This window comes from Cherax quadricarinatus, chromosome 49 (genome assembly GCF_038502225.1).
Source record: "Cherax quadricarinatus isolate ZL_2023a chromosome 49, ASM3850222v1, whole genome shotgun sequence".
NCBI lineage: Eukaryota > Metazoa > Arthropoda > Malacostraca > Decapoda > Parastacidae > Cherax > Cherax quadricarinatus.
The window spans coordinates 5679592-5704919 of record NC_091340.1 but is presented as its reverse complement, the minus strand read 5'-3'; the positions used below and the strand labels follow the sequence as shown (position 1 = coordinate 5704919).

The 25328-nt window shown below is 41.0% G+C and overlaps 1 protein-coding gene and 1 long non-coding RNA gene across 3 annotated transcripts in view; one reads left to right on the top strand and one right to left on the bottom strand.

Moving 5' to 3' along the window:
• LOC138854089 (uncharacterized) overlaps positions 1 to 25328 on the bottom strand; it is a 119806-nt gene that overhangs the window by 11568 nt on the left and 82910 nt on the right. The window lies entirely within an intron of this gene.
• LOC128696948 (uncharacterized) overlaps positions 1 to 25328 on the top strand; it is an 86034-nt gene that overhangs the window by 7422 nt on the left and 53284 nt on the right. The window contains exons 2-3 of the mRNA XM_070095330.1: positions 6611 to 6778; positions 7245 to 7380. Of these exons, the coding sequence (XP_069951431.1) occupies positions 6611 to 6778; positions 7245 to 7380 (304 nt within the window). The remainder of the gene's footprint in view (positions 1 to 6610; positions 6779 to 7244; positions 7381 to 25328) is intronic.

Here is a 25328-nt window from a genome sequence, read left to right as displayed (position 1 = left end):
TGTGCTGCAGCTCAGCTGGTGTAATATGATGCAGCTGGTGTAAGGCGTTGCAGCTGGTGCAGTACAAGTGTACTTTCATAACTATTGTTAAAGGCTGGATTTATGTGTGTTTAATATTTGCAAATCATTATTTTTTTATATTTCTCTGAGATTCCAAATTTAATGTTATGTAAATATGGCTTGCTAAATGAGGTTTTGTTTACTTTCCTCAACACATTTGTATTATTGGAATGACGCCGGAACGTCATTAATGAGCAAGCTCTCCAAGCTGTGTGTGTGCGCAGTTGTACGTAATATGAGCTCGCACGAACGCAAGGGCACATACAGTCAAGAGGGGATATGATCACGACATGCAAAATACTACAGGGCGTAGAGATGGTAGATAAGGATCGGTTCCATGCTAGGGTTACAAGAGAGAGAGATAACCGTTGGTGATTACACTTGGCTGTGATCGGAGTTCAGAACAGGAACTCAAACAAAAATGCGGTAGGACTTCCTCGCGTCAGTCGGTCGAAAAAATGGAGCACATCCCGCTTCCTAAAATTCAAATAGATAATTGCAAATAAGTATAATCTCAAACTCACTCACACGAACGCACGCAGGAGCTGTGACTCGACTCCTGCTCCACATACAGGGGAATACAGACACACACATACGCACACCAGAACACGTGAACACAGAACCTCTTAGGATATTAAGTGGTGCACGTCAGTGGCTGTTTTCCATACATATTCCTCCCGCAGAGAGTTCACACCTGAGAATGAGTTAAATATATTTAAAATATTCGGCATAACAAATAAGATATATACGTAGGATTATGAGTGAATATGCAGACATTCGGCTGTTTACCCATCTCGCTATTACTATAGGATTTAAAATAAGGTAAACAGAAATGTATCCATAAGGGTTAGGGGTTCGATGAAAAGCAAGCAAAAATCTGATTTTCTCGATAATGTTTTGTTTTAGACGATGATTATTTCTTAGTCTACGGACATGTAAATTCGAAGGAAAAAAAAAACATTTACGGAGAAGCTTAACTATGTAGGGAAATATTTTAGAAATTATTTCTGTGTGAAATCCACAGAATGGAAGCTGAATACTCCGTTAAGAGATCCTACTAAGAACAGACTACAGAAACAGTTAAAAATTATAATGAAATTTGGAAGAGATAAGAGTACAGAAATCAGAGACGCATCTATAGGAAACAGGCTAATGATGGATATAAGAGAACAATCATTACCCCTAAACATGTTTAATGCAGAACATGCCTATCAGCACATGCAGCCCGTCGTTCTAACCACGACATTAGGGCACTATCACAAAAACAGTCAAATGGGTTACAGTTGAAAGTGCCTTGAACAGTTAATATATGCAGCCGTGCTCAGGAGGTGCCCGTTTTCTGTTCGCGTTATTCGGCTGAACGATGGGAGGCGGCACCAACCCACAAACAAATAATCATACAGATTGTTAGGTAAGACACATATGCAACAGTTAGGTATCTTTATTTCGAAACGTTTCGCCTACACAGTAGGCTTCTTCAGTCGAGTACAGAAAAGTTGATAGAAGCAGAAGATACTTGAAGACGATGTAATCAGTCCATCACCCTTAAAGTTTTGAGGTGGTCAGTGATGGACTGATTACATCGTCTTCAAGTATCTTCTGCTTCTATCAACTTTTCTGTACTCGACTGAAGAAGCCTACTGTGTAGGCGAAACGTTTCGAAATAAAGATACCTAACTGTTGCATATGTGTCTTACCTAACAATCTGTCGGTATTTTATACCATTTTAATGTTCAATCATACAGATGTTAGAAGTACACACAAGCTAGGGAACACATGAGCACATTCGTGTGATTCACATTTTAATAGGAAAATGTGCAAACGCGTAATCTTGTTCTCTTGTCCAGTGTCACAGGATCAGGAATATGAATATACACTATAAATAACAGCACATAATGTTTTGGACTGCCCTATGGTGTTGGGCAGGCATTAAAGTGAAGGTATACCGGGTATAATGAGCTACTGGTTAATTGTACCTTAAATGGGAAGTATCCAGCACATTATACAGAGGTTCCCTCATTATTCTTCTGTATTTCTCTCCTCCGTTCTCCTCCTCCTCAAACATCATTCTTCTCCAACCTCATCCTCCCTAATTCCTTCCTCTTTCAGACACAAAAGGTGTGAGTAGGACCTTCATTATTTTCTTTGTCTCATCTCGTTAAACACACCTCAGTCTTTAATTACTGAGCGGCACAATGGGGCTAATGACGAGCCCCAGCCAAGCATTTGCTCTCTTCACGATTTTTTTTTATTTTAAGGGATTAACCCGTGAAAACCATTTGTTAAATCTAGTTTGGCCGGAGAGCGACTCTGCAAGCAGGGCTAAGCAGGAGGGCGACTCCCAAGCAAGGCCCCGTGAGCGGTCCTGAAATATGTATGTCGTGCCGAATAGGTAAAACTTGGGATTTTGGCTTAAATAGCAACGCTCGTCTTGCCGAGTAAGGGAAGCGAAAATTTTTGTATGCAATAATTTCGCAAAAACCATTCTGAACCTAACGAAAAAAAATATATTTTAATGTGTTTATTATTAAATTATTGTAAACTTGTCTTACTTATTCGGCACGACATTATATATATATATATATATATATATATATATATATATATATATATATATATATATATATATATATATATATATATATATATGTATATATATATATATATATATATATATATATATATATATATATATATATATATATATATATATATATATTATATATATAAGTTACACCTCTTAAGAGCAAATAGGGATCCATAGCCTCGGAAAAGTAGAGGTTGTTTGTCCTTTTAGAATTATAAAAAGTATTTCAAGCAATTTTAAAAGATTTCTCTTAAGTGTTTTGGGTATTTTAGATCATGAGCTATTTCATAAATCTTCAAAATTTCTTTATCTATGAACTCTGGGCTGCAAATACGAAAAACTTTCAAAAGCATTGATGAGAATACACAAAGTTTAACTATTATGATGTGAAGAATATACGTGCATGCATATGTCGGAAAAGAAAAAGACTTTTGGAGAAAAAATCATAAGGATTTTTGGAACTCAGTATTTTCTTTTTCTTCCCTTCATATGTTTTTGCAAATATTTTTATTTCACTTGATGAATCAGAAATGAGAGAAAGAGAAACATGTATGAGAGCATGAAACCTCTGATGAACACGAACTGTACAACAATATTTAACTGGGATAACGCATGGTCCTGAGTAGAGCTTTATGAAGCCACGAAACTTATTTTTCCTGATTTAAGTCGCGTGCCCATGATGCGACAATTATGGATCTCATCACGGTCTCATGAAGAGAAAGCTGGTTGCTCTAGACTCCCTGAATTCCCTAACAATGTTGTAATCTATCTTTTTCAGCAGCGCTGTATAGCCCTTGTGGCTTAGCGCTTCTTTTTTATTATAATGATAATAATATCTTTTTCAGGAACGAGTCCTGAGTAACGCAACTAAACTGATGGCTGTAAAGAAAGAACGAGAAAGCTACGCCTTGTGATACTGAAAATATAACTAGGGGGTAATATGGTGATAGAATACGAAATACCCCAGGGGGACAAAGATTATACATAGGGATTGATTGTTTACCAGGGAAGAGCAATGGGGCATAGTTGAGAGGCACACTTTTTATGAAATTGAAGTCTGTGATTATACCTTAGTTTCGAGGAAGGGATATGAGCAAAAATTTTTAAAGTCATCTTAGCGAGTTTTCTGAACATTTTGCCTTCCAGGGCGTCACCATCCATAAGGGTCTCACGTATCTCTTTTCATCTAAGATTAACTTGATGGAAAGTTCGACACTCTTAAGCTGATCTTTTTGCAAAAAGAACCTTCTAAAAGCAGATGCCCAAAAATATATTCTTCACAGTACGTGTGGTAAGTGGAATAAAATGCAAGTCTCAGCGGGAGTGAACTCCATCCAGGGGTTTAAAAGGACTATGACAGCACTTTCAAGACGGCTGAAATTTTAGACGCGAGAACAAGAACTAGAGCTCAATATCAGCCAAGTCAAATAGGTCACTATAAATAATTTGTCCTACTTTTATACTATTTATTTACACACACATACATTTATTATTTGATTCAACAATCTTCAAACAATATTCATCTGCGATCCTTGCGTTCAACTTAATCGGAATTTCGATGCGATATCCTTTACATGCACCCTAATTAAAATGTGTAAACCTCCGCGTGCCGCCTACCCACTCACTTTCCAAAGCAATCTGTAAACAATATGTGCTTTCAATTCCACCACTTATTCTCTGATAGCAATGCAATTATAAGAGCTCTCCTTTCATATCGGTATTTTTACCGCAGAAGACTTACTTCTCATTTCCTGGGAGTATTGAAATCCTTTGTTAACCATGAAATACGAAGCTATTCTGTTTTTTTATAAACTTAACGAAAAAAATATTCCTGCTACCGAATTCTCTATTCACTAGCGATTGGTTTGCATCTGAGATTACGTTATACCTGCAACTAGCAACGACTGGCGCCGCTTGATTATACCTTCTAAAACATACATTGCTTAAGGTGTTAAATATCATTTAATTTCAGTAAAGCAATACTCCAATCCATCTAAATTTCGAATAGTGTGTTTTTTTATGTGTGTATATCATCAGAATATAAATATGTACTCACAGTTCCTACAATGTGAAAGGATAGAGTGAAACATGCCCAGGTGAAGAAGATAAGATTACAGAATTGCACTGAGCAGTCGTTAAAGAACATAAGAACGAAGGAACACTGCAACAGGCCTACTGACCCATGCGAAGCAGGTCCATGCCACCCACCCCCCCGGCCTGGAAAAATGACCACCTAGTCAGGTCACTTCCACTTAAGGAAGGAGCACGGCACCAAACCTGGTAGCACAAGCTAGTCAGGTCCAACTCACACCCACCCACATCCACTCGTGTATTTATCCAACCTATTTTTAAAACTACACAACGTCTTAGCGTCTATGATGGTACTCGGGAGTTTGTCCCACTCATCCACAACTCTATTACCAAACCAGTGCTTTCCTATATCCTTCCTGAATCTGAACTTTTCCAACTTGAAGCCATTGCTGCGAGTCCTGTCTTGGCTGGATATTTTCAGCACGCTATTTACATCCCCTTTATTTATTCCTGTTTTCCACTTATACACCTCAATCATATCCTTCCTAATTCTACGCCTTTCTAGAGAGTGCAGATTCAGGGCCCTTAGTCTATCCTCATAGGGAAGATTTCTGATAAATGGGATCAACTTTGTCATCCTCCTCTGTGCGCTTTCCAGTGCATTTATATCCATTCTGTAATATGGCGACCAGAACTGTGCAGCATAATCTAAATGAGGCCTAACCAAGGATATATAGAGTTGAAGAGCAACCTGAGGACTTCTATAATTTATACTTCTTGATATGAAGCCAAGGATTCTGTTAGCTTTATTGTTTTTTTTTTTAGATGTCATTCATTTCCCACCAAGGCATGGTGATCCAGAGAAGGAAACACATTCAATAATTTAAGCCCAAGCGGTCTTCCTATGAGGGTTCTAGATCATGATCAGTCTTGACCTTTATCCAGAACCCTTATATATATATATATATATATATATATATATATATATATATATATATATATATATATATATATATATATATATATATGGCTGTTCAATATATTTATAGATGGAGTTGTAAGAGAGGTGAATGATCGGGTGTTGGTAAGAGGTGCGGGTTTAAAAGATAAAGAATTTAACACCAAATGGGAGTTGTCACCGTTGATCTTTGCTGATGACACTGTGCTTTTGGGAGACTCTGAAGAGAAGTTGTAGAGGTCGGTGGATAAGTTTGGTAGGGTTTGTAAAAAAAGAAAATTAAAAGAGTAAGGTGATGAGGATAAAATTAGGTGACGAAAGATTGAATATCAGATTGGAGGGAGAGAGTATGGAGGAGGTGAATGTATTCAGATATTTAGGAGTGGACGTGTCAGCAGATGGGTCTATGAAAGATGAGGTGAATCATAAAACTGATGAGGGGAAAAAGATAAGTGGTGCACTTAGGAGTCTGTGGAGACAAAGAACTTTGTCCATGGAAGCAAAGAGGAAAATCTATCAGAGTATAGTTATACCAATGCTCTTATATGGGTGTGAAACGTGTGGTGAATATTGCAACAAGGAGAAGGCTGGAGGCAGTAGAGATGTCATGTCTGAGGGCAATGTGTGGTGTGAATATAATGCAGAGAATTCGCAGTCTGGAAATTAGGAGGAGGTGTGGGATTACCAAAGTTATTATCCAGAGGGCTGAGGAGGGGTTGCTGAGGTGGTTCGGACATGTAGAGAGGATGGGACAAAATGGACCGAAACGTCGTCTTAAGTGTGCGGGTTTTTGGTGACTTGTTCCAGCCACGGTATTGTAACATTTTACTCTTTGTTCCACACTTTCTATAAAACCAAATAAATACAGCTTCAAGTTTTGCTCTAACCTACACCTTTTACATCACACTTCAAATATCCTAATTTATTGAAAGAGTTAATTGACCGTACCGTGAACGTAATAAATTGTGTTATAGAATCCTTTGCACCAAGCCGACAGCGTTGCATCTGGAAATTCACTTGTAAATGCAAGCATTCCTTATGGTACTTCAAGAGAATTCCTTAATGAACTGTGTGAAGGTATCGAAGGGCCCACACATAATGGTATATTGGAAAACTATTACACATCAGCAGCTTTAAAGAGTGTGCGTCTCTCTCCGTCTCCGTCTATAGCTCCGTCTATAGCACCGTCTATAGCACCGTCTATAGCTCCGTCTATACCTCCGTCTCATATGTGTTTAAGTCTCTCAATGATCATCGGGTTATGGCACGTTTAATTTCCTTCAGTGTTGTAAATATTAATCGACCAGATGATGATTATTTACGATGACTTGTAATATCTTGTTTACCAACAAATTATTTTTTTCGTATTGTGATTTGATATGCTAAATTTAAAATATACAATAATGATTTTTTACTGATATTATAGATAACCGGTTTCTCAATGTTTTCCTACGGATTTTCGCTATGATTATTAAAAATTTAATACTTACTGCCAAATATTCTTGCCTAATATTTGGATTTAGCGCTTCACTGAGCAATTCTAAAATCTTTTCTTTGTAAATGCCTTGCACCAGCATATTTATTATTTTTTTTTGTCTTGACCCCCAGACTGCGCTGAGCGACGCCAGGAAGGTGACGCTGCGCTCAGTCAGCCTGCAGTCTTCGGGCAAGTACAAGTGCGAGGTGTCGGCAGATTCTCCTTCCTTCCACACAGAGTCCCGCAGCGCAGAGATGCTTGTCGTGGGTAAGTCAATAAATCTCTCCCTATGCATTTCAGTGGCAGAATATACCTACAAGTATGAAAATTAAACAATTTGTGGCTTATGCCATTTTACTGAAACAACATTTCTTCCCTGCTGGAAGAAACGTTCTTTCAGTAAAATGACGTAAACCACACAGAGTCCTGTTCACACAAAAATCTCTCTGTAATAATCGGTTTTAGCTGCATAACGAATTCACATCACGAGATGGATACTAGTGTGTGTCAAAGTGTACAGTTGACAAGCTGAGATGTTTATAGGTAGTGGAGCTTAAGCAGTTTGAAAATGTACAGAACACTGGAGTCGGAAGATTCTTCCCAGTAAAAGGATACTCACTAAGCTGCAATCCACAACTCACAAAAGTAAAAATATCGGACGACACACGCATACACACACAATTTTCTCCACATTCACTTCCATCTGATAGTCTAAGCGGAGTGTATGGTCACGGAACGAGTGGTAATCGAACCCATGGCAGGCGAGTCCTAAAATTCAGAGACCAGGGAAGCTCTTTATCGTTGAAGAATAACATCATACTTCAAGAAATTAGGCAAGGTCATCACTAGGGTTCAGGACACAATAGTCAGCATTAACTACCTTCAACGACGTACCACAGGCACTGTCACAAAACTCTCCAAGTTTCGCATGATGGGCAAATGGCTCTCACCCCTGTCTCGTCCATGAAGATCACTACGTAAGCTGCAATTCCTAGTATTCTCAATCTATTTCATAGGATAAAACATATTTGGCCATGTTTCCATATGATTTACCAATTTCATGTGGCTAGGTACAGCATCAAAGTTTTTGGAAGTAAAGTCCATTTCTTAAATCAACATCTTTTTTTATTTCCTTGGTCAAGCGTGGCACTGGTGATGTGTTTTGGGAATGGAGCTTTGATTTTATTTCATTAGAACAATTTTCGACGGTATTCAGGTAAGTATTGTTTACTTGCAACCATTTCTTTACCTGTTTTGACAGGTGGCACGAGCCATTGTCTTGCATAAGGTGTGTAGTGTCACGAATTATGTGGAATATGAGGAACTGTTCCTTAAGTACATCTACCGTACATACAGACCCCACAAATGATGGGTCGCCTGTGACTCAATATTATTTGCCGAGTTTTTATCTTTTACCCATTGTTTTTTTATCTTGCCACGGTACATCCCGCCAAGCTCAAAGTGCCACATGCTCCTGATCAACAATGTAAGTTGTCTACTGCCTCTGTATTTACGTTCCACCCTCATTACTTGGTAAACTGCTGGGTAAACCTCATTCGTTGTGGTTCCGATTATATTCGCCCGTATGCAGTGCATTATGTTTGTCGTTTGTTCATTCACTTTCCCACTTCATTATTACTGTATCATCTGCATTTCTGTACAATAATTTTATGTTTCTGTTCATTGTTGTGTTCCATCTTAAGACGGCTTGTAGAGTATCATTAGATGAAGGATATATAGCAACAGCAAGTCGGTGAGCAAGATGCATGTGCAACACTTGGGTATCTTTGACGGAGAAAAGTTTCTCCTGCCTTATAAGTCTCTCAGATTAACCAATATTCATCAAGACTAATGGAATGAACACCTTTCAACAAATGTTAATCAAGGCTGAGCGGCTGAATGCCTTTTAATCCAGGGAAGGACTGAACGCCTTTACATTTAGACTAAGCAAGTCCCCTCCCCGATGAAGTAACCTCCGCCACCGCTTCATCTCTCATGCCTTAGCACGAGATTCATAAACCCTGCTGTGAAGGTAAAATGTTTTTTTATCCTGCGAAATGAAGATACCCAGGTGTTGTACAGGTATCTTACTGATCATCACCTTGTAGCACGAGTCATGGGTCGGGAGAGGTTTAAGTATGATGTATGGGGGGGGGGGGAGATGGGACGAGGAGATGGGGGATTTCTGCAAGTGCGGGAACTGGATGTTTGCAGTTGGAAATTGAACGACTAGCTGGCCGTGATTAGTATTTTCGTAGTGATGGGGGAACTATTTTTATGGGAGCGCTTCATTGTTTGAGGTGGAAGAGAGGATGTTATTGCATGGTTAAGGTAGTGTTGCGTGAGGTGGAGAGCGTGGGCGATGCAGGGGTGGGTGTGGGCGGTGTTGGGGGTGGGTGGGCGGTGTTGGGGGTGGGCGTGCGTAGCGAAAGGAAACCTGTGGAAGAACTGATATTGTTGAGTAGGGTGTTGTTGTGGAGAAATTTTCTCCAGGAGGGGGGTATCAGCCCCCTTCAGCCCCTTTCAGGCTTGAGGGGCCCAGACCTCTCAGAAGGGGCAAGCGTCTTGTCTACTGCTACAGTGAGTAATTGATCACAGATGCCGTACGAGTATGCGACGTGTGGTCAACCGACCATTGCTCCTTGCAGTCCAGTGTTGCAGAGTGTATTTTAATAAGAGACAGTACATCTCTTACTTTAGCAGGACAATTAAGGAAAATCCTGCTACCACTTCGTTACCATAGTAAAGATAGTGGACATTGTTGTCTATGCTTAAGACAGCAAGAATCAAACCTTCTGCTTTGCTTCATCGAGGAAGTGGCAAGGAAGCAAAAAGTACTAGGTCAGCTTTTTTTTGTGCAAGGGGCAGTGACGGCATGGGGCGCTGTGGCGTCTTCAGATTACTTTTGACTCTACTGAGAGTGACACTGACGCCAGGATAACCAACAAAGAACAACGATCTGCGCGTTAGTGTGAACAAAGTGTCTCATAAAACACAATAAACACTTAAGAGAAGTGTGATCAGCTTCTTCAGTGATAACATTGTGAACAATAAAGACAAATCTTGTGGAACATAGTGTACCAGTGTGCGTTTCCTAGACAATGGAAGACGTGGACATCCAAGGACACTTCAGCTTCTATCAAGTCACCGATACCTGTCGAAGGTGTGAAGAACACCATAGCTCACGTTACAAGAGCAAGGTATGTTACGAATTTCTTGTGGTACGGGGGACTGCGCAGTTCTTGAGTCGCAAGAAGTTTGTAATCAACCTATAGTCGGCAGTAAGGTGTGGACTTTTGAGTCCAAACAAGTATGTATTTTGTCAGCCATCAGTGAATGAAATATGCTGACATAACACCCCCTAGGGGTAATTTATAATCTTACAAATTATATTTCTTGACAGCCCGTTGTGAGATGGTTTCGACAGCTTCTAGACCTCGTCTGCAGGGGCGGCTGTGCAGGCGATGAGTTGTCCTTAAGTTAAGTTTTCACTGTTTAAACTTAGCTGGTAATGCCATTTCTCAACAGTTGTGGAGTTGGTAGGTAAGACACAAAGGCAACAGTTAGGCAACTTTATACCGAAACGTTTCGCCTACACATTAGGCTTCTTCAGTCGAATACAGAAAGTAGGCAGGAACAGTAGAGATGTGAAGACGATGTAATCAGTCCATCACCCTTGAAGTCGTAGAATTTGAGGTTGTCAGTCCCTCAGCCTGGATAGTTCAGTTCCATAGTCAGGAACTGAACTATGGAACTGAACTATCCAGGCTGAGGGACTGACAACCTCAAATTCTACGACTTCAAGGGTGATGGACTGATTACATCGTCTTCACATCTCTACTGTTCCTGCCTACTTTCTGTATTCGACTGAAGAAGCCTAATGTGTAGGCGAAACGTTTCGGTATAAAGTTGCCTAACTGTTGCCTTTGTGTCTTACCTACCAACCTGTCGGTATTTTATACCATTTTGAAGTTGTGGAGTTATTAGGGTTTGGATGTCAGATATGAGTATGGTGTGGTACAGTTGTGGGGATGCAAAATAAAGGGAAGAAAGGTGCTTTCTCTGAACTTCAGCTTGAAAGGATATGGAGCAGGAAGGTGGGCGAGGAGTGGGTGTTGGATAGCATGTGTGGGAGAAAGTCACCTGGTGCAGAGCAAACCTTCATTAGAGACGACATTTCGCTTTGACTTTATTAAGTCGTGCGTGTGTGTGTGTGTACGAGGGAGGCGGTGTTAATGGTGACTGAGTCCTTGTTGGCAACTCCTTCGCTGGGAAGGTTCCTTGGGGAGCGGCTGTATTCTGTCTTCATAGCTCTGTCTTGTTGCTGTCTTCTCGAAATTCCCTCATTTCTTCCCTCCGTGCCTCTGTTGCGTCTAGGCAAACTTGATATCTGTTTCTTTCAGACCTGTCTTTTGCAATAAGATTTTTGTCTCACGATTTTCTTTCTGATGTAATAATAACTTGTCTGGATGGTATAAGACTGGAATGTGCGTGCGTGTGCGTGTGTGTGTGTGTGTGTGTGTGTGTGTGTGTGTGTGTGTGTGTGTGTGTGTGTGTGTGTGTGTGTGTGTGTGTGTGTGTGTGTGTGTGTGTGTGTGTGTAATGTAACTTGGGAACTGTATATATAAAATTGTTTTTTTATTACTGGCATTCGATGTTTGTATCGCATGAACCCCCATTCTCTTATCTGAAAACAGTTTCCTATTTTCTGTTATCAAAATATATAAACTGAGAGACCTTTATATGAATATAGTAAAATAAGAGAAAGCTACCTTTCCTCTTTCTCTCACTCACTGGATACTGAAATTAATTAGGTCAAAGGAACAACGTGTATAATTTCGCCTTGAAGTTTCCCCATCATAGAGCGCCGACCGAAGATGTAATAAACGCAGGTTATTGCTTTGTATACATTTCTGTTTCGTTCTCATTGCTCATATAACTGTGTTGGCTCCTTCGTGGGGTTGGGACTTTTGATGATATAGATAATTAATGGTTTGATAAGGGCTGGAAAGGAATGGAACAAGCTGGCAAACTAGCATCACTGAAATTATCATCATGGACTGCCTTAAAAATAAACTGGACAAGCATGAGTGAGAATATTTAAATCTTACAGAGGGCCTACTTAGCACAGACCGAGAAGCCTACTGAAGTGCTTTTTCATACTTACAGTATATCATGTCTAAGTAAACTGTAAGAGAGTAATCTTAACAAGAAAAACAAATCGAACTGATAAGGAGAGTATTCCAATTATTACTGTTAAGAATTCAATTAAAAAGTCACTGTGAAAGAAACTGTTGAGAAGGAGAGCATATAAAGTGATTTACCAGTGATTTTGTTAAAGATACAAGTTAAGGGGAAGAGATATATCATAATTCACTAAAGGATAAAAGAACCAAATGTGTCGTCAGAACTTTTCAGGTACTCAAAAATAGAAAAAGTAGATAAGGTCGCACTATATACAATGGAACGAAAGAAATCTACGTGATAATTGGTTAATAGACGTTGAAAGGAATCAAAAGAACAGTTTTTCAATGGGAGGGCAGTGAGTAAAGGAATATAACAGAATGGAATGTACTGGAAGACAACTTTAATCAGAGACTCAGTAGTTAAGGCAAACCCGTTATTATGATTATTATTATTATTATTATTATTTTTTTTTATTATCACACTGGCCGATTCCCACCAAGGCAGGGTGGCCCGAAAAAGAAAAACTTTCACCATCATTCACTCCATCACTGTCTTGCCAGAAGGGTGCTTTACACTACAGTTTTTAAACTGCAACATTAACACCCCTCCTTCATTATTATTATTATTATTATTATTATTATTGCCATAGGAAAGCACTAAGCCCTTAAGGGCTATAAAGCGACTAGGGAATGAGGATCAATCTAGTTCAATGAAGATCCTTTAACCAATATTAAGACAACCTTCTTGACTGGAACAAAGTTACAAAGAAGCAGGGAGAAAGACATGTTAACAAAGCAAACGCAGGCACTAACAGCTAGAGCTCAACCCCAACATACAATAAGGTGAATACTCTCACGCTCTGGGGTGAAGGGTAGTCACAAAAGTTGCCTGATTTACGTAGGGTTTCTTAGTGAAAAACATGTGAACGAGGAGAGAGAAGGTTGGGTACGAACATTTGTTTTAATTTTTGTTGGTGATCACAAACACGATAGCTACACAACCAGTGATTTATGTTCAGTGTTTCTTTCTCGGCGTAGTAAACACTGGAACATGAATGGAAAGTTAACAGTTGGTGGTGGTGGTGCCTTTTTCACCAGGACACAGAGCTGCGTCACGAGTCTTCGTCACGTGACACGTCAAGGGATAAGCATCCGCTGGCCTGCCGGAGCTAGGTTTTTACCCTAATAAAAAAACAGGAGCATCACTACATGTTAGATTCCTAAGATGATTTTAGTACACATTAGAGCAGGGTAAAACAAGTTAAAGCTCAATCATCACATAAACAGCGTTCTGGGGACAAGACTTGCCAATGCACTTTCACCTACACTTGATCTGATGTAGAACTGTAGAGTCCCCTTCCAGAGAGGTGATAAACACTGGTGAAGGGTTCTTGATTCAAGTAACTAGAGCTACCCTTCTCTTCTTTGGATCATATCTGATTACCTCAAGCCATTAGGCACTTCATTACAAGGGTTTAGTATCTTGATTATAACAGTAATATAATAATAATAATGTAAGGGGCAGCAGCGACTGATTAAACATGAAAACTAATGAATAACTGTTGAACACAACACCACCCACCTTCATTTTAGTCATCTTCACCGCAACTTCCCTACGACTGAGAAGCTGAATGTCATCACTCTCACCCTCAAGTAAATAACGGAAAACGATGCCATAACATTAGTTCAAATAACCGCTGACAAACACATTCTCCAAAATCTCCACTGGGGAACCAAGATTAAAGAGGAAGTCAAAGGCCTGCCTAGTTCAAGAGGACTATCACAAAATTGTCCTTCGAGATCCGGTGGATATTATTCTACATCTCTCCACACTGTGCCTCAAATTGCAAGAGCCGGATCAAATGTGCAAGAGCCGGATCGTAACGTGCACGAGAATGTTGCTCTTCTTGAACTCATGCTCAATGGCAAGGCACCAACATAAAGGTGCTGATCACCCTCCATCCAGTCACCGAATCGAATAATAATACATCAACACTCGCCTTGTAAAATGCGCACAGAATCAGCGGCAGCGCAACAACAACCAGGTACCTGACAGAGTAAGACTCTGATTCTCTGTCATGACTCATATTCATATAGGGGTCGTCGAAGATTACTTCTGTCGAGGAACCAGGTTAGTGCCTCAACAGAGATTAAGTGATTTTGGGAAAAAAAAAAAGAAAGCAGAGAAGTGCAGATACAAATAAATGGAGACTAATCTTCATACTCCACGCTAACATAAGAAACAGTGCCAATTTTCATGAGAGGATACTCATTACCCCCATCTGGTCAAAGCCCCAGGAGGGCTCAGGTATATTTAACAGAGCAAGGCTTAGCGAAACCGCCTATGTAGACTGGTTCAAGCAACATTTGGTTATTAATGAGAGAAGGCGAACCAGCAAAAATGACACCACTTCTGGATTTGTACATGACCTCAGGTAAGATTTCAATGTACCACCAGGTTCACCTCACGGATCAATTCCATCTGGGTGCTGGAGAAAACCTCGACATTGCAAACTGTGGAAGAACAAGGAGAGTAACAGAATAACCTCTTCTAGAATACCGAGAAAAATTTAGTTAATGGAAAAAATCCCAAGAACCAAATAAAGTAGGGGTGAATGTGTTGGGTCCTCCTCCAGTTCGAGCTGCTCAAATCACCCCACCAGATTTAAAAAATACTGATTATGTCAGTAACATCAGAGGCAATAGAACCTGATAATACATCGTAAGGGAGTCTGACATATGGGGTGGCAGCGCTGAATATCCACTAGCAGCAAATCGATCAAACAGGGAAAACTATTGCAGCTTGGAAAAGAGCCAACAACTTAAATTTTTAGAAATAGAGAAAAACGCAAACATCACTGACTCATTCACTGCAAAGCGATGAAGAAAAAATGAAGATTGAACTGGCAACAGAAAATGGATTCATATCTGAATAGTATCTGGATTTTAAAGATTAAATATCCTGTTTCATGAGCCTCAAAGAAACTCATGCTAAGCACACAGGCATCAGTTAGGAAAAAAGAGGAACGAGCCTCCTACATATCCAGTTACTTCACGAGTCTTTGATGTGGAGCAACTGTATAATTTGAAAAGTGCTATTGGCGATTAAAAAAATTGCAAAACACGTAAAAGAACTTCAAAAAAAAAAAAAAAAACTTAGTATCAAAAATATAAAAAATCTATCACACTAAGACACAGAGGAGTCCCAGTAAGCACGTGACCATGTGGGGAGTTGTGAGCACGTCTGGTTCTCAGTCGAAAGAGGGTCGTCTAAAACTGATGACTCTGGTTAGGGGGAGGAGTGACAAACATCCACGTCGTGTCAAAATATGTATTACTTGTTGATCATATGTAGGGCCCACAGGGACTGCCTCTTCCCGAAAACATACCTACACTTGGGGCCTATGAAGGCACTACACTGAAAACTAATGAGTTACCTAGAAAGTCAGGTCGATATAAGAGGGAAGTGGACAAGTCCACTCCCAAAGATCTGAATACATTCACTTCCTCCATACTCCCTCCCTCCAATCTGATATCCAATCTTTCACTACCTAATTTTTTTGTTATCCTCATCACCTTACTCTTTCCTATGTTCACTTTTAATATCCTTCTTTTACATACCCTACTTCAGTCACCCAAAAGCAGTGTCACCAGCAAGAAGCAACTATGACAACTCCCACTTTGTGGGAACAAGCGTTAATCTTAATATTTTTAACACACAAGCGTTAATCTTAATAATTTTTAATACATTTCGTCAGTTAATTGACGCCTTTTACAATAATATTAATATTATTAATCATTTACAGGGGTTGCACTGCTTATGTTCATTATATCTTAGCGTGGCTATGTTTACATTTGTAGAAAGGTATAGAGGGAAATATTTCATATCAATACATTAATAATAGCAAGAATAATACTAACAATAGCAATAATAACAATAATAATAACCACAACAATAAGAACAATAACAATAATTATTATTAATTTCTGAATTAATTAAGCCTTTGCAATTGCTCTGAATTACATTTCAATAAAACTCATGATGGTGTAAGACACTACACTGGGTATTCTCTACACCTGAGTTACAGAAAACTATATACATTTAGGTTAGGTAGGTTCGTCAGGAAAGAGGATAAGTGACCCGCAGCTGGAGCTTTTGGTCATCTGACATAGGCCTTCCGCTGGCTTAGCGGTCCACCCCTTTAAAAATTAAAGTTACTATGTACATATTCAGCAAGAAAGAAGAAGGGTATGTATAGGTAAGAGATGCACATTAGGGGCAGTTTTGAAATTTTTACAAGGAATATTTATCACACCTGTGCAACATTTGGGAATCTTTATGCTGGAAACGTTTCACCACGCGGTGGCTTCTTCAGTCCTATGCAGAGAAAGGTGGACCGAAGAAACCACTGCGTGGCGAAACGTTTCCAGAATAAAGATTCCCAAATGTTGCAAAAGTGTCTCATTTATTAAATTATCGATCTTCTAAACCATTTATATACATTAACAGGACTCATCTGCCATGGGTTCATGCCTCACCCGTTATGTGATCTGATGCATTAATAATTTAAAACAAAGATTTTGCTCACTGGAAACTGTCCTGTAATTTAAATCCCCCCAAAATAATATAAACACATTTTTTGTTATATTTTATCTATAGGGTCGATTCCACTTTTCTAAATTAAGTTCGTATGTTTGCTGTGATTTACACGAATGAGATGGGAACACATTCCAACTGTTACTGCTATAAAAACAAAGTAATATGTGAGCAACAATTCTTTTTCGCTGTAGCACAAGAATGAACACAGAAGCTCTATCTCCGTAAACAAACATCCACGTAAAAAAAAATATTTATTTGACATACAACGATGTTTGTTTGGCAACCTGTCCACCGGGGAATTGCTCAGACCACTGAAGGAAAAAAGCTTGGTAGGTAGAATAGTTTGTGTATCTTGCTAGGTGGGTAGAATAGCTTGGGGGACGGTAAATGGAACCTCTATCACCTCTGCTTGCACTGAATGCTGCTCACGTTATTAGTGCTTTGCAAATTATATATATATATATATATATATATATATATATATATATATATATATATATATATATATATATATATATATATATATATATATATATATATATATATATATGCGCAAAACAACAACTCTGAAAAAATAGTGAAATTCCAAGCGCTTTCGCGACTTCTCACATTATCAAGGAACTATGAAAGTAAAGCATCCAAGGAAGCTATATATGGGGTCTGGCCAACACCTCACTATCAGATCCCACAACGGTTAAACACCTGACGCGCGCCGGCCCAACTGGACAGGTCCTTTGCACAACTCACCAACAAACTATTCTACCCAAGAAAATTTAAAAATTATTATTTGTCCAGTGTATTATTAAATTCTTCCCAAATTCTATTAATTATAAATGGATCTAATTTATATAAACCAAAGGAAATATTCATATTATTGTCAAAACTGCTTTTTATGAAACATGATTCAATTATATTCCTGTCGACCATGGACTTGCTTGATACTACTTTCTCAACTTTTTGAAAATCAATTGGATGGTTAAAATCTCTTACATGAATAAATAGAACATTGGAATCTTGTCCAGTTTAATGCTATATTTATGTTGTTTTAATCTTAGATAGAGATTTTTACTAGTTTGACCATAATAAACTTTATCGCAAATTTTACAAGGAATCTTATAGACACATCCATCAGCATTTTGGGGGGAATTCTTTATCAAAAGCTTTTTACTGTATCAAGATTTTTGAATACAACTTTAATATTAAAAGTCTTAAGAAGAGAAGGCATATCAACCAAGTTTTCATGGTAAGGGATGATGGATGTGTCTATAAGATTCCTTGTAAAATTTGCGATAAAGTTTATTACGGTCAAACTGGTAAAAATCTCGAACTAAGATTAAAACAACATAAATAGCGCATTAGAACTGGACAAGATTCCAATGCTCTATTTATTCATGTAAGAGATTTTAACCATCCAATTGATTTTCAAAAAGTTGAGAAAGTAGTATCAAGCAAGTCCATGGTCGACAGGAATATAACTGAATCTTGTTTCATAAAAAGCAGTTTTGACAATAATATGAATATTTCCTTTGGTTTATATAAATTAGATCCATTTATATTTAATAGAATTTGGGAAGAATTTAATAATACATTGGACAAATAATAATTTTTAAATTTTCTTGGGCAGAATAGTCTGTTGGTGAGTTGTGCAAAGGACCTGTCCAGTTGGGCCGGCGCGCGTCAGGTGTTTAACCGTTGTAGGATCTGAGAGTGAGGTGTTGGCCAGACCCCTTATATAGCTTCCTTGGATGCTTTACTTTCATAGTTCCTTGATAATGTGAGTAGTCACGAAAGCGCTTGGAATTTCTCTATTCTTTCAGAGTGGTTGTTTTGCATGCTCTGAAATCACCTGTTTACTGTGATCTTATTGCATATATATATATATATATATATATATATATATATATATATATATATATATATATATATATATATATATATATATATATATATATATATATATATATATAATGTTGTACTAAATAAGCCGAACTTTCCGAATAGCCTGAACTTCCTTAAACATTAAACTTTTAACAGTATTTTTCAGTACATATTTTGGCCTGGTTATTACATGTTAAGATATTTACAACGTCGATTTTAAACGTGGGTCGTGGGTAAGAAGATAAGCAACTGTTGAAGGTGGAGTGTGTTAGAAGTGGACCACGGGGAGGGCATTGTGCGGGCGTGATGAGTTTTTAGTCTACGAGGGGAAGCAATGGGGTAGATCTGTGAGGTGAAGGAATGAGGTGCACTTGTAATGGAAGACAATGGGGTGCATCTGTAGTAGTATACAATAGGGCGTATCTGTAGTGGTAGACAATGGGGTGCCTCTGTAATGGTAGACAATGGGTTGCCTCTGTAATGGTAAATAATGGGGTGCCTCTGTAATAGACAGTAGTATGCATTTATGGTCAATATGGTGCATCTACGAGAACCAATGGGTTGGATCTTAGAGGCTAAAAATGTGTGGGTAGCAGTGTGTTAAGGGTTGCGTCCTCTGATGCTACCCTGATCATCGTGCTCTTCCCCCCCCCCCTCACTACACAATATCTGGGGAACTTATCAATAGCAGTTTGCCTGGACTTCAGCTTTTGCCTCAAGATCAGAGTTTAACTTTGTGAAAAATATCCTGAGCGAGTCTTTGTGAGAGACTCACTCGAGGCTGGAGGAAGAGGAAGCTGAGGAAAATACCGTGCAGTTTTTAGTGGCAAGTTTCTGCTGGCTTCTGCTTTGTCTTGGTTGTCAGGGAAGGGTGGTGCTGTCATTGTGGTGTGAGAAAAGGGTGGTGCTGCTGTCGCTGTGGTGTAAGGGAAGGATGGTGCTGCTGTCGTTGTGGTGTGAGAAGGGCGGTGCTGCTGCTGTCGTTGTGGTGTAAGGGAAGGATGGTGCTGCCGTCGTTGTGGTGTGAGAAGGGCGGTGCTGCTGCTGTCGTCGTGGTGTGAGGGAAGGATGGTGCTGCTGTCGTTGTGGTGTGAGAAAAGGGTGGTGCTGCTGTCGTTGTGGTATGAGGGAAGGGTGGTGTTGCTGTCGTTGTGATGTGAGGAAAGGATGTTGCTGCTGTCGTTGTAGTGTGAGGGAAGGATGATGCAGCTGTCGCTGTGGTATGAAGGAAAGGTGGTGCTGCTGTCGTTGTGGTGTGAGGGAAGGGTGGTGCTGCTGTCGTTGTGGTATGAGGGAAGGGTGATGCTGCTGTCGTTGTGGTGTGAGGGAAGGGTGATGCTGCTGTCGTTGTGGTATGAGGGAAGGGTGGTGCTGTTGTCGTTGTGGTGTGAGGGAAGGGTGATGCTGCTGTCGTTGTGGTATGAGGGAAGGGTGGTGCTGCTGTCGTTGTGGTGTGAGGAAATGATGGTGCTGCTGTCGTTGTGGTGTGAGGGAAGGGTGGTGCAGCTGTCGCTGTGGTATGAAGGAAAGGTGGTGCTGCTGTCGTTGTGGTGTGAGGGAAGGGTGGTGCTGCCATTTTGCCCGCAAAATGGCAACTGAATAGTCAGATATTAATCTTTCTGAAAGATGCACGAACGATGAAAGTTTGAAGCCGATAAGAAGATACGTTTTCAACTAGTCGCATGAAAATCTTGGAAGAAAAAGAAAGGTAACCATTACCGCTGTCTTTTTCGGAGGGTACCTGAACATCTGCCGTTGTGGTATGAGGGAAGGGTGGTGCTGCTGTCGTTGTGGTGTGAGGGAAGGGTGATGCTGCTGTCGTTGTGGTATGAGGGAAGGGTGGTGCTGCTGTCGTTGTGGTGTGAGGAAATGATGGTGCTGCTGTCGTTGTGGTGTGAGGGAAGGGTGGTGCTGCTGTCGATGTGGTATGAGGGAAGGATGGTGCAGCTGCCGTTGTGGTATGAGGGAAGGGTGGTGCTGCTGTCGATGTGGTATGAGGGAAGGATGGTGCTGCTGTCGTTGTGGTATGAGGGAAGGGTGGTGCTGCTGTCGTTGTGGTATGAGGGAAGGATGATGCAGCTGTCGTTGTGGTATGAGGGAAGGGTGGTGCTGCTGTCGTTGTGGTGTGAGGGAAAGGTGGTGCTGCTGTCGTTGTGGTGTGAGGGAAGGGTGGTGCTGCTGTCGTTGTGGTGTGAGGGAAAGGTGGTGCTGCTGTCGTTGTGGTGTGAGGGAAGGGTGGTGCTGCTGTCGATGTGGTATGAGGGAAGGATGGTGCTGCTGTCGTTGTGGTATGAGGGAAGGGTGGTGCTGCTGTCGTTGTGGTATGAGGGAAGGGTGGTGCTGCTGTCGTTGTGGTATGAGGGAAGGGTGGTGCTGCTGTCGTTGTGGTATGAGGGAAGGGTGGTGCTGCTGTCGATGTGGTATGAGGGAAGGATGGTGCTGCTGTCGTTGTGGTATGAGGGAAGGGTGGTGCTGCTGTCGTTGTGGTATGAGGGAAGGGTGGTGCTGCTGTCGTTGTGGTATGAGGGAAGGGTGGTGCTGCTGTCGATGTGGTATGAGGGAAGGATGGTGCTGCTGTCGTTGTGGTATGAGGGAAGGGTGGTGCTGCTGTCGTTGTGGTATGAGGGAAGGGTGGTGCTGCTGTCGTTGTGGTATGAGGGAAGGGTGGTGCTGCTGTCGATGTGGTATGAGGGAAGGATGGTGCTGCTGTCGTTGTGGTATGAGGGAAGGGTGGTGCTGCTGTCGTTGTGGTGTGAGGGAAGGGTGGAGCTGCTGTCGTTGTGGTATGAGGGAAGGATGATGCAGCTGTCGTTGTAGTATGAAGGAAGGGTGGTGTTGCTGTCGTTGTGGTGTGAGGAAAGGATGGTGCTGCTGTCGTTGTGGTGTGAGGGAAGGATGATGCAGCTGTCGTTGTGGTATGAGGAAGGGTGGTGCTGCTGTCGTTGTGGTGTGAGGAAAGGGTGGTGCTGCTGTCGTTGTGGTGTGAGGGAAGGATGGTGCTGCTGTCGTTGTGGTGTGTCGGAATGGTGGTGCTGCCATTTTGCCCGCAAAATGGCAACTGAATAGCCAGATATTAATCTTTCTGAAAGATGCACGAACGATGAAAGTTTGAAGCCGATAAGAAGATACGTTTTCAACTAGTCGCATAAAAATCTTGGAAGAAAAAGAAAGGTAACCATTACTGCTGTCTTTTTCGGAGGGTGCCTGAACATCACGAACAGCGACATCAGCAACGGTAACTGCAGAAACAACAAATGCGAAAGAAGCTACCTCAACGACAATAAGGTAACAAAAAAATTTAAGAGTCAAGCGTCAAGACACAACTAGTTTTAATCTGACAATGTTTTAACTTAATGTTTCTCTCCTAAATGCCGGTTTTTGGTGAAGTTTCAAGCCTCGGTACTGTGACCTCCTCCTGCGCTAGCAATTACCCACGTGAAACTGCACTATTATGGTGACACTAACAACACTGATAATGACAATAACAGCAGCAGCAGAGGTAATACAATGAATGACAGCTGCACAAGGAAAAGCAGTTTTAGCCAAACCAACAGACAAAACTTAAGAAATCGTAATGACACGATTGCAAATAAACCATACCCCCGGCCGGGATTGAACCCGCGGTCATAGAGTCTCAAAACTCCAGCCCGTCGCGCTAACCACTAGACCAGCTAGCCACAATAAGATTCATCCAACTAGGTATATTTCTACACCATAGGAAGGTTAGCACAGGCACCTCTGTGACCACAAATGCAAGTTTTTACAGACGAATCTCCAGCTAGCGTGGCCGTGACGAACTCTAGCTCAAGTCCCTTCACTGCCGTCAACATGACTTAAGAAATCGTAATGACACGATTGCAAATAAACCATACCCCCGGCCGGGATTGAACCCGCGGTCATAGAGTCTCAAAACTCCAGCCCGTCGCGCTAACCACTAGACCAGCTAGCCACAATAAGATTCATCCAACTAGGTATATTTCTACACCATAGGAAGGTTAGCACAGGCACCTCTGTGACCACAAATGCAAGTTTTTACAGACGAATCTCCAGCTAGCGTGGCCGTGACGAACTCTAGCTCAAGTCCCTTCACTGCCGTCAACATGACTTAAGAAATCGTAATGACACGATTGCAAATAAACCATACCCCCGGCCGGGATTGAACCCGCGGTCATAGAGTCTCAAAACTCCAGCCCGTCGCGCTAACCACTAGACCAGCTAGCCACAATAAGATTCATCCAACTAGGTATATTTCTACACCATAGGAAGGTTAGCACAGGCACCTCTGTGACCACAAATGCAAGTTTTTACAGACGAATCTCCAGCTAGCGTGGCCGTGACGAACTCTAGCTCAAGTCCCTTCACTGCCGTCAACATGACTTAAGAAATCGTAATGACACGATTGCAAATAAACCATACCCCCGGCCGGGATTGAACCCGCGGTCATAGAGTCTCAAAACTCCAGCCCGTCGCGCTAACCACTAGACCAGCTAGCCACCAGCTAACCACTAACCAGCTTGCATTTGTGGTCACAGAGGTGCCTGTGCTAACCTTCCTATGGTGTAGAAATATACCTAGTTGGATGAATCTTATTGTGGCTAGCTGGTCTAGTGGTTAGCGCGACGGGCTGGAGTTTTGAGACTATGACCGCGGGTTCAATCCCGGCCGGGGGTATGGTTTATTTGCAATCGTGTCATTACGATTTCTTAAGTCATGTTGACGGCAGTGAAGGGACTTGAGCTAGAGTTCGTCACGGCCACGCTAGCTGGAGATTCGTCTGTAAAAACTTGCATTTGTGGTCACAGAGGTGCCTGTGCTAACCTTCCTATGGTGTAGAAATATACCTAGTTGGATGAATCTTATTGTGGCTAGCTGGTCTAGTGGTTAGCGCGACGGGCTGGAGTTTTGAGACTCTATGACCGCGGGTTCAATCCCGGCCGGGGGTATGGTTTATTTGCAATCGTGTCATTACGATTTCTTAAGTCATGTTGACGGCAGTGAAGGGACTTGAGCTAGAGTTCGTCACGGCCACGCTAGCTGGAGATTCGTCTGTAAAAACTTGCATTTGTGGTCACAGAGGTGCCTGTGCTAACCTTCCTATGGTGTAGAAATATACCTAGTTGGATGAATCTTATTGTGGCTAGCTGGTCTAGTGGTTAGCGCGACGGGCTGGAGTTTTGAGACTATGACCGCGGGTTCAATCCCGGCCGGGGGTATGGTTCAACAGACAAAAATTTCACCAGCGCATACTGACAGCAATATTTTTAGAAACACATGTCATCTACAACGGCTGATTTAAGGATGGTTTAGCAGGAACAGCAGCAACAGCGGTACTCATCCTAATGACTACTGCAATAGCGAGAGTAAAGCAGCAGATACACCAAACAGCAATATCAGCACAATTCTCAATAACAGCATCGTAACTGTAGCAGCAATAACAGCATCTTGCTCCAACTGAGCTCACGGAAGTCACCGAGATTATAAAGTCACTTAAAAATAACTCAGGGAATCTGTCTCATGTCCCACCATTATCTCATTACTCTTTAACAAGTCACTAGAAACTAGCACCTTCCCGAAATTACTCAAGACGGCAAGGGTTACACCAATACATAAAGGTGGTGACCCTACAGATTTAAACAACTATAGGCCAATATCGAACTTACCATTGCTATCAAAAATCTTTGAGAAACTCGTGCACAGGAGACTGTATTCATTTATAACGTCACAAAACATACTCAACCCCTGCCAATTTGGATTCAGGAAAAATAAAAGCACTAACGATGCAATCATAAAAATGCTAGATCTGCTTTACACAGCATTGGAAAATAAGGAATATCCACTAGGAATTTTTATTGACCTAAGAAAAGCTTTTGACACAGTAGACCACGGCATCCTACTCCACAAACTTGACCATTATGGTATAAGAGGCCATGCGCTTGCATATTTCAAATCTTACCTTACTAATAGGTATCAGTATGTCACCATTAAAGACACAGCATCAACAACACAGCCACTTGATACTGGAGTTCCGCAGGGAAGTGTCCTTGGTCCCCTGCTCTTCCTTATTTACATCAATGATCTTCCAAACGTATCTCGACACCTGAACCCCATTCTCTTTGCTGACGACACGACTTATGTCATCTCTCACCCTAATCTTGCCACCCTCAACACCATTGTTAATGAGGAGCTGATCAAAATATCGATTTGGATGACAGCCAATAAACTTACGCTTAACGTTGACAAAACCTATTACATTATGTTTGGTAGCAGAGCAGGAGATGCGCAAATTAACATTAAGATCGACAACACTAATTGCCAGGCATAATCAGGGCAAATTCCTAGGCCTATACCTCGACAACAACCTGAACTTCAGCACCCATATCCAACACATAACCAAAAAAGTATCCAAAACGGTTGGGATCCTCTCCAAGATACGATACTACATGCCGTAAACTGCCCTTCTCACACTATACCATTCACTTATATATCCATACCTCACCTATGCTATCTGTGCTTGGGGTTCAACTGCAGCAACACACCTAAAGCCAATAATA